The 10,840-nt window shown below is 34.9% G+C and overlaps 1 protein-coding gene across 1 annotated transcript; it reads left to right on the top strand.

The window, feature by feature from the left end:
• The first annotated feature begins 3,580 nt into the window (after positions 1-3,580).
• Positions 3,581-7,006, top strand: LOC124272337. The gene is made up of 5 exons (XM_046707510.1): positions 3,581-3,704; positions 4,184-4,974; positions 5,488-5,627; positions 5,939-6,126; positions 6,880-7,006. Exons 1-4 carry the CDS (start codon positions 3,581-3,583, stop codon positions 6,093-6,095), a joined length of 1,212 nt encoding a protein of 403 aa, XP_046563466.1. The 3' UTR covers positions 6,096-6,126; positions 6,880-7,006.
• Positions 7,007-10,840: the final 3,834 nt, after the last annotated feature.

The raw sequence follows: 10,840 nt of genomic DNA, 5'->3' as shown, positions 1-10,840 counted from the left end.
GATGAAGACCAAGGCTTTTTGTAAAATAACGTAAATTGTTTGAAAAATATTCTGATTTTGACTCACATGTCACAAACGTTGTTTACGCGTTGCCAAAACTTGAAAACACCATAGTGTACTTTCTTTTGTACGTCAGTTCATTTACTGTGGTCCCCTTTCCCCGAGGTCTCTCAGTAAGAATTAGTCCCAACAACCTGTCTTTGTCATATGACATAAGTGGTCAGGATCTGTCACTTTAGAATGTTGATGAGAGTGGCGTTGAACAAAAACATGTCGAACGTGGTAACACCCTAGGACTGCATCGCCACAGTAAGCCACAACATCGTGATATAAACACAATCCAAAGCGGCGTTCAACGCAGTCAACAGTTTAAACTGTGTTCTCAATAATCCTGTCGTCATACACCCCAAAATCCACGGCACTTAATGAAAATGGAATATATCCTTTGTATTTGCTTGTATATCCCTGATTTCATTATCCCATGACCGAACCTATTTACATATTTTAAAAAAACATACGCGTACAGTGTATAGATATACATGTAATAAATCTTATGTACCACATGTTAAATCCTTTGTGTCTGTCTGTCTCTCTGCCTACAGCGAGTCCTCACTAAAACGGACGTCAGCTATCCAGAAACCCTGCTATCCAGAAGACATTCATTGAAACTGGAATAAGTTGATCAGGTTAATGGTCTCGATGCCCTCTTCATGGCTCAAATGGTAAAATATGCATTAAATATGTTCAGTTATCCGGACAATCAAAATCTGTTGTTCTGTGTGTTTACGCAAGCGTCCATCATGTTTGAGCAATATTCCAGCAACATCACGACTGGGAACACAAGAACTGGACTTTACACATTGTAGTCATGAATGGAATAGAACTTTTGTCTTCGACCTAATGAATGAGGGAGCAATGTTTTAAGCAGCTTTTGGCAATGTTTCAACAACATCAACCGAAATTCCGAGCGAAACCAGAAAAGGGCTTCCCACATTGTACCCATGTGGTGAATCGAACCCGGTCTTCAGCGTGACAGGCGAACGCTAGCGCTTCAGCAATATGCTACCACACCGCCCCGCAATATATGCTTTCGAATCGCAATATATCGCAATATGAAAATTCTCTGCAATACCCACCCCTAGTAGATAAACGTGCAATAATGGACTCGTATTAAAGAAAAAGCATGGATATACGACAACTGACAGGATCGACCAATTTCATTACTATGTGCACACTACTGCAGGTCTCCAGATAATTTTTCAACATCAGGAGTACGTACTCCTTATTTTTTCAATATAGGAGTACTGGAAAACCTTAGGAGTACATTTAGAATACTGAATGGAATTTAATGGCGGATCAGTAATCTTGTGTTTCGTTTCATATATGCACCACAACATAGCTACTCTTGTGTAAAAAGGTCAATAAATAATAAAACAATATTTTTTCAGCTAAATACGTCTGTAAATGATTCTATGACCGTGCAACATTGCTGTGGTGCGTATCTGCTACGTTTTCTAAATTATTTCCTACCGTATCGTGCATATTTTATATCCGTACATACGCCGATACGGCCCTTATCTGGAGCCCTGATACTGTATGACAGCGGTTAGATTCATGATGATAAGATAGAGGCCTTATGAAGCGGACAGCGAAAGGTCGTGGCCTCGATCTACGGCTGTGTCATTACAAAGGACGTTAAACGACGGTACTAATTATGAACCTGCAGGTGTCCGGCATTAAGGTGACTGCACAAAGTGTGCTCGGCTTTGAGTCAGTTTACTATGGCATTATGGCAAGACATTTTCACATTTTAAGTATAAAGTACAGATATCTTCAATTGCCTTAATATATTTTGAATGAAAATGTCTAGAATTGAATTGAAGATATCTGGAATTGGATTTAGGATATCTTAAAATGAATTAAACATAGGGATAATTACAGCTATCTGCGATACAATTCATGACATCGCGAAATGAAATAAGGACATATTGAAACTCATTAATACCTTGAAAAAGAATTGCTAATATCTTTAATTGGTTTAATGATATCAGAGTAGGATTTAAAGACGTACAAATACATGTTTTAATGATATCTGTAATTTAGTTGCTGGTATCTTGCAGTTAGATAAAGATATCTTTAAAACAATATACAATATCTCAATTTCTCAATAAATGTAAAAATGGCTTGCCATTACGCATGGTAGCTCAACACCATATCAAGCTGGTAACTCAGTGGGTTATAATAAATAGTATTAAACTTTTTTTCTAATTGGTATATTTTTAAAGTATGACGTTTGTATTTGTAAAAACAGCCCAGAAAAGAAGGGGGTACTGTGGGTTTTCTGGAGATATGGAGTCTTGAAGAATCCTTGGCAAGCCAAGACTTTTAACATGGGAGTCTATGGGAAAATCAGCAAAGTTCTGACATGATCCCTCATTTTCATAATTTCTAGTATTTAATTTAAAAAAAAATTCCGATATGTTAATGACAACATGTTTTGCCATAAAAATAAGTATTAAAAAACATGGGTTACTGAGGGTATTTTTCCACTATGACACAATGTGTAACATTATATTACATATTTGCACCAATGTTATGTAATTTTCATGATAAAATTAAAGATATATGTGGCTTAAATAGTTTTTCCTCAAATATTTGAATGACTTACTGCATTGACAATTCAAATATCTTAGCTTAAGTGCATCCATGTTAACATTTATCTGATATTTTAAGCGAAAAGGTGAAGAGTTAAGAAATTTTGACACACTGGGCATAATTCACCATTGACTGAAATGGTTATATCATTCTAGACTCTATATTTTCAATGGAGTAATTATTTAATAATATTATTTTTAAATAACAAAACACACACAATCTTAACAATGAAATGTTACATTTATTACATTATTGTACTTTTTATTTCATATCATACATACATGTACATTTGATTTTAAAGTTATACATAACATTTTGGATATAAAAGTTTAGCATTATAATCACTTGATGTAACAGCTATGTACACATCTATGTTATAAATGAAAAAAGTATTAACACGTCCTGGTAATATATTCAATAAGCCAGTTATAATAAATAAAGTAATCAGTGAGCTATATCACAATTCATGAAGGTAAATAGATATCAATAAGTTAGGAAGGCTAATCTGTTATTTCAACATGATTTTTACACTATCACATAAAAACATGTGGTGTTGTGGATATAACAAAATGTTGGGCTTGTATTGAAGCCAAACATATATTCCACAATAAACAATAACATTTGTATGTATTTGCAAATGATTAATCAGCTAAAGCATGATATTTTTTTTAAATTCAAGCAAAATGATCTCATTTACATGAAACAACTAGGTGCACATATTCAAATATACTAAGGTGACATAATCTCCTAAGGTGACAATTCAAAATTAAAGAGGAATGATAGTGAAGATCTGCTGAAATCTTCAATGTGTCCCCGTGACCTTGAAAAATATGTCAAGGTCACCAAATCAACAGTGATCTCTGCACCTTCTCTAGATGAAGTTTGGTGTCAAGTATGAAAAGAAATCCAGTGAACTGTTTTTAAAATGAAATTGCAACATCATGTTTTTTTCCTCTTCTTCAGTTCTCCCGGCAGCCGAAGAATCTGTGTGAGTGTTGATGCAGGATGGCAGAAGCGGGGCAGTGGAAAATGCTATGACAGCCTGTCTGGTAATTCATTCTAATTCTAGTTGCTTGTTTATACTTATGCATAATACAAGACTATTAGGTATATCTCTCTGTGTAATGATGTAAATGTATCAATATGTTTTCTTGAAAGTGATAAGTGGTACCTTCTCTGGCATCATTTCAGATGAAAAAGGTTTTAAGATCTGGGTTTTGTGTTGATGTGTTTTCAATTAGTTAGATTTCAATAGTACAAATGTTCACAGCATGATTAAAGTAACCATTGTCACATTATTTTTTATGTTTGTGATTTATTAAACTCTCAGTTATATTAGTTCTATTTCCTTGTTTTACTTTATCCTTCAGACCAGTATGTTGACTACTACAAGACATGTAACAGTGTTATTGATGGGTTTGTGTTTTGGTCAGATAATATCAAGACACTAGAGCTAAACTTGTTAAAATAAATATATCATATTCAAGCAGAAAATTGAAATAAATAAACAGACATTTATATGTTTCAGGACACTGCTCAATGATCGGGAACAAAACTGGCAAAGTTCTTGGCTATTCGATCCGCTCAAAGAGTTGCCGAATCTGTCATCAAGCAAATAAAGCTAACAGGATTCCTGAAGAGCATGACTGCAGAAAGAACTGGGATGGTTCCAGTAAAGGTATGGAACCTGACATGGTATCTGAGATGGTAGTTAAAGCTAAGGAAGAGGATGTACATGTGACCTCAATCATAGGAGATGATGATGCTACAAGTATAGCCAGATTAAGGGCAAATGTAGACAAGGACATTGTTAAACAGTCTGACAAAAATCATGTGAGGAAAGGCTTAGGTAATAAACTGTATCAGCTGCAGAAAAAACACAAGACACTGAGCACCAAAGTAATCAGGTATCTACAAAAATGTTTCAACTACATGATCAGCCAAAACAAAGGAAACCAAGATGGAATAAGCAGAGGATTAACTGCACTATCATGTCACCCATTTGGTGATCACAGTAAGTGTGATGACACTTGGTGCAGATTTTTGATGTCGTCAAGCTCAAGCTTCAGGTCTCTTCCTTATGGTAAAGCTCTGTCAGATTTGACTTTACAAGCAGACCTAAAAGCTTTGTTTGACAACTATGCTATACACAAAGTAAGACTTGCCAGTCTTGGAAGCACACAATCCAATGATCGTTTTAACAAGACCGTGTCTAGCAAGGCACCAAAATCTAGACATTATTCTGGCTCCTCAAGTCTTCACTTCAGGGTTGCTGCTTCCGTTGCACAAAAGAATGTGGGCCACAGCTATATTATAGCTGTAAGAAATATGTATTCTGTTCTATGGTTCGATTTCAGTTGATTTGAAATCATTTAGAAGTTGAATTAGAAATGTATTCTGTTCTACAGTTCCAGTTCAGTTTTGTTAAAATCATTTAGAAGTTGAATTTGAAATGTGTCTTGTTCTATAGTTCCAGTTCAGTTTATTTGAAGTCCTTAGGAAGGGGAATGTGGTTAAAGATTAAAGATAAAGTAAAGCTGATTTAAGTTTGAATTGAAAAGTTATGGCCCATGATTGTTGACAATATACTATTAATTCTTTAATGGTTACAGGGATGATGAGGTCCCTCTTAAATTACTTTGTTCTGTTTTATGCTACTTTTATCCTGGTCTCAGATATGCAAAAATATATATGAAAAATCATTCCTATTCTTTAGTGGCTTAAAAGAATTCTTATGTTAATCAATGGTGTAATGTGTAACACTCTAAGTGCCTTAAAGTTATAAGGAAACTTCATGACCATTTATTAATAATTGATAATCCTCCTCTACAGGTTAACAGGACTCTTGGACTGTCACCTGGGACCTATACCAGACAGCATTTCACACTGAAAGATCTTCAGCATCGCAAACGAAAGGCTATTGCATCAACGATTAAAGCTAAACAGCATAGATTACATCTCAAGGTTATGAGGTATGTCAGCTTTTAACTCTGACCTCAAGTAGAAAATTATTTTTGGTGTCCCCCGCCGTGATATTGCTGGAATATTGCTAAAAGTGGCGTAAAATCATACTCACTCACTCTAGTAGAAATTTATATATATCATATTCTACCATGATAGAGAAGGATACAAGAACTTGGTCCGTCTTGAAAGACATTGTTAATGATGTAATGCTCTGAGGCCCTATATTCCGTAATGAAGAACGAAGTAGTCTACAGATATGTAACCATCATACTCATTGGACTATTGACCTACATAATAGTTTTTCATAAATCTGTTTCAGAAGTCAGAAGCGAACAGTTCAAGAAGTCAGAGAAGGTACGACGTACTCTGCCATGGTTGACATGTCTGAGGAGACTGACACCGATGACCTAGTTAGCATTCCTCCACCACTTCCTGTACCTGTCCAGGAGCCACTTCAGCTTAACAACACCACATAGATAGTCTTTGATCTTGAAACTACTGGCTTAGGTATGTAAAATACAAGTGAAATGGAAATAGAGATTATCACACGAATCAGGTTTGGGATGGTAAATACCTAGCATTAGGAATTAATACTATTTACCATCCCAAAATACGCTTGTGTTATCGTACCATGTCGTTCTTCTTTTCTATTACCACTAAATGACCTGCAACATTATGTAGCTGATAGAAAATGCCCTGAAATGTGCACATTAATCCATTTCAGAGAAACACAGGTGAATGATAGATAATAGGAGCAGGAACCCATTTGGAGATATTACGAATGTTTTTTAAATTTTGATAGATGCTATATTTTACCATGTTTATTAATTTTGACACACTTTGCTTGGCGTTTCAAATATTCAATAGAGTGACTTCATAAGGATTTTGAAAAGAAGTTGAGGCATTTGATCTCTCTAATTTGCATCGATACCCGCATATGACCCCAACGGATATAAAAAATATCTGTTGACTTTTATCCTGACGAGGACACTATGCATTGTAAGATATATTTGAATATTAAGATCTTGAATTTACTACCCTGCAAAAGTTAGACTCACAATGCATTTATACATGAATGTTTAAAATTGTGCTCCATAAATATATATATTTGATCTAAATATCTAATAAGTGTTCTGGCATTATTTGTGTAATCAATAATACAAGGATATTACAGGGTGGGGGTGGGGGGGTTGCTTAACACCTATTAAAAGAAGTACTTTTTTTATATGTCTTCTTATGTCTTGCTTTATTCTCTTATAGCGAGAACATCTCATGTGACACAGTTAGCTGCAGTCCGGGGTGAAGAACGATTCAACCGCTATGTTGTACCCGAGGTACAGATTACTCCAGCTGCTGCACAGGTCACAGGCATACGTGTTGAGGGGAGAAGGATGTTTCACTACAGTGAAGAAGTTTATCCTGTATCTTTAAAGACGGTTATTGGAGACCTGATTTGCTTTCTTAGCAAAAGTGAAGGCAATGTTCTGGTTGGGCACAATATCAAGTTATATGATTGTCCATTACTTTTCAATGCATTACTTGCCATTGATTACATACCGCATTTTTCAAATCATGTACATGGTTTTCTAGATACACTTAAGCTATTCAAATTGACAAATCCTGGACTTAATTCATACGCTCGGGTTGAGTTGTTTAAAAATATTTTGGGGAGTGACTATGTTGCACATGATGCCTTGTCAGATGCCTTGTCATTGCAACAGCTGTACTCAACTTGTCATGCTTCTCTTGATGCAAAGACCCAATCTACTTTTTGTGTGAAGTACTGTACAGACTCCTTGGCACGGTCTAAAGCTATAAAAGCTAATCTTCCAAGCCTTCAACACCTTGTGTGTGAAAAGGTTTTATCTACAAATATGGCCAGAAAGATAGCCTCTAGTGGTCTCTGCTTTGACCACTTGAAAGTAGTTTACAAGAGACAGGGAGATATTGGATTATCCAATGTGTTTGCTGAAAAGTACCAGAACAAATGCAGGGTAACAAGTTCTCAGAAGATAGTAAATTCTCTATCCCACTACCTTTCCAAAGTTACAGTTTGATCAAACTTTGTTGTTTCAAGATGACCTGTATTTTGTTTAGTTCAGTGCTTTACACTGTAAAATTCGATTATCTTAAAAGATATTTTTACCCCCCCACCGTGAGTTTAGCATGAAGCGGAGGGTATTAGGTTCTGTCCATCCGTCCGTCCATACAAACAAATTGGAATATTTCTGGAACCATTAACTAGATTCTTTTCATATTCGGTACCTAGGTACAAAATGGTATGGGGGCGGTGGGGTAGCCTAATGGTTAAAGCATTGGCTCGTCACGCCGAAGACCCGGATTCGAATCCCCCCATGAGTAGAATGTGTGAAGACCAGTATTTGGCGTAAAACCAAACTCAGTCAGTCAGTCAGTCAAAATGGTATGAGAAAGGTCCCAGTCAGGTTTCACCATTTCAAGATTACAAGGGAGCTAACACTTTATTAAAGTCAGCGAGATATAGAGGGTATTTTATTGCTTATTATATGCTTCATTGATGGAAAATGAGGTATGATAAGTCAATATTGGTCCACTTTAGCTGTTTCTGATGTCATCATACCATTGTTGCACTGTCACTTATCAACCGCTGATGTTCAGGTTACATCATCCTCTTTGTGATATTTTCACAGTGATGAGAAAAGCGATATCTCACTGTAGTGATGAGCACTTTTCTCACTGTTTAGCATATAATAAATCTCAAAAACAGTTCACTAGATTTCTTTTCATACTTGACACCAAACTTCATCTAGAGAAGGTGCAGGGATCACTGTTGTTTTTGGTGACCTTGACATATTTTTCAAGGTCACGGGGACACATTGAAGATTTCAGCAGATCTTCACTATCATTCCTCTTTAATTTTGAATTGTCACCTTAGGAGATTATGTCACCTTAGTATATTTGAATATGTGCACCTAGTTGTTTCATGTAAATGAGATCATTTTGCTTGAATTTAAAAATTATCATGCTTTAGCTGATTAATCATTTGCAAATACATACAAATGTTATTGTTTATTGTGGAATATATGTTTGGCTTCAATACAAGCCCAACATTTTGTTATATCCACAACACCACATGTATTTATGTGATAGTGTAAAAATCATGTTGAAATAACAGATTAGCCTTCCTAACTTATTGATATCTATTTACCTTCATGAATTGTGATATAGCTCACTGATTACTTTATTTATTATAAATGGCTAATTGAATATATTACCAGGACGTGTTAATACTTTTTTTCATTTATAACATAGATGTGTACATAGCTGTTACATCAAGTGATTATAATGCTAAACTTTTATATCCAAAATGTTATGTATAACTTTAAAATCAAATGTACATGTATGTATGATATGAAATAAAAAGTACAATAATGTAATAAATGTAACATTTCATTGTTAAGATTGTGTGTGTTTTGTTATTTAAAAATAATATTATTAAATAATTACTCCATTGAAAATATAGAGTCTAGAATGATATAACCATTTCAGTCAATGGTGAATAATGCCCAGTGTGTCAAATTTCTTAACTCTTCACCTTTTCGCTTAAAATATCAGATAAATGTTAACATGGATGCACTTAAGCTAAGATATTTGAATTGTCAATGCAGTAAGTCATTCAAATATTTGAGGAAAAACTATTTAAGCCACGTAAATCCTTAATTTTATCATGAAAATCACATAACATTGGTGCAAATATGTAATATAATGTTACACATTGTGTCATAGTGGAAAAATACCCTCAGTAATCCATGTTTTTTTATACTTATTTTTATGGCAAAACATGTTGTCATTAACATATCGGAATTTTTTTTAAAATTGAATACTAGAAATTATGAAAATGAGGGATCATGTCAGAACTTTGCTGATTTTCCCATAGACTCCCATGTTAAAAGTCTTGGCTTGCCAAGGATTCTTCAAGACTCCATATCTCCAGAAAACCCACAGTACCCCCTTCTTTTCTGGGCTGTTTTTACAAATACAAACGTCATACTTTAAAAATACACCAATTAGAAAAAAAGTTTAATACTATTTATTATAACCCACTGAGTTACCAGCTTGATATGGTGTTGAGCTACCATGCGTAATGGCAAGCCATTTTTACATTTATTGAGAAATTAAGATATTGTATATTGTTTTAAAGATATCTTTATCTAACTGCAAGATACCAGCAACTAAATTACAGATATCATTAAACCATGAATTTGTACGTCTTTAAATCCTACTCTGATATCATTAAACCAATTAAAGATATTAGCAATTCTTTTTCAAGGTATTAATGAGTTTCAATATGTCCTTAATTCATTTCGCGATGTCATGAATTGTATCACAGATATCTTTAAATATCCCTATGTTTAATTCATTTTAAGATATCCCAAATCCAATTCCAGATGTCTTCAATTCAATTCTAGACATCTCTATTTTCATTCAAAATATATTAAGGCAATTGAAGAGTGTGTACTTTATACTTAAAATGTGAAAATGTCTTGCCATAATGCCATAGTAAACTGACTCAAAGCCGAGCACACTTTGTGCAGTCACCTTAATGCCGGACACCTGCAGGTTCATAATTAGTACCGTCGTTTAACGTCCTTTGTCATCATGAATCTAACCGCTGTCATACAGTATCAGGGCTCAAGATAAGGGCCGTATCGGCGTATGTACGGATATAAAATATGCACGATACGGTAGGAAATAATTTAGAAAACGTAGCAGATATGCACCACTGCAATGTTGCACGGTCATAGAATCATTTACAGACGTATTTATCTGAAAAAATAATGTTTTATTATTTATTGACCTTTTTACACAAGAGTAGCTATGTTGTGGTGCATATATAAAACGAAACACAAGATTACTGATCCGCCATTAAATTCCATTCAGTACTCTAAATGTACTCCTAAGGTTTTCCAGTACTCCTATATTGAAAAAAATAAGGAGTACGTACTCCTGATGTTGAAAAATTATCTGGAGACCTGCAGTAGTGTGCACATAGTAATGAAATTGGTCGATCCTGTCAGTTGTCGTATATCCATGCTTTTTCTTTAATACGAGTCCATTATTGCACGTTTATCTACTAGGGGTGGGTATTGCAGAGAATTTTCATATTGCGATATATTGCGATTCGAAAGCATATATTGCGGGCGGTGTGGTAGCATATTGCTGAAGCGCTAGCGTTCGCCTG

The sequence above is a fragment of the Haliotis rubra genome, unplaced genomic scaffold (assembly GCF_003918875.1).
Source record: "Haliotis rubra isolate DU_JTF1 unplaced genomic scaffold, ASM391887v1 Scf1689, whole genome shotgun sequence".
In the NCBI taxonomy this organism is placed as follows: Eukaryota; Metazoa; Mollusca; class Gastropoda; order Lepetellida; family Haliotidae; genus Haliotis; species Haliotis rubra.
The sequence above is the reverse complement of the archived record's forward strand: the minus strand, read 5'-3'. Positions and strand labels throughout refer to the sequence as shown.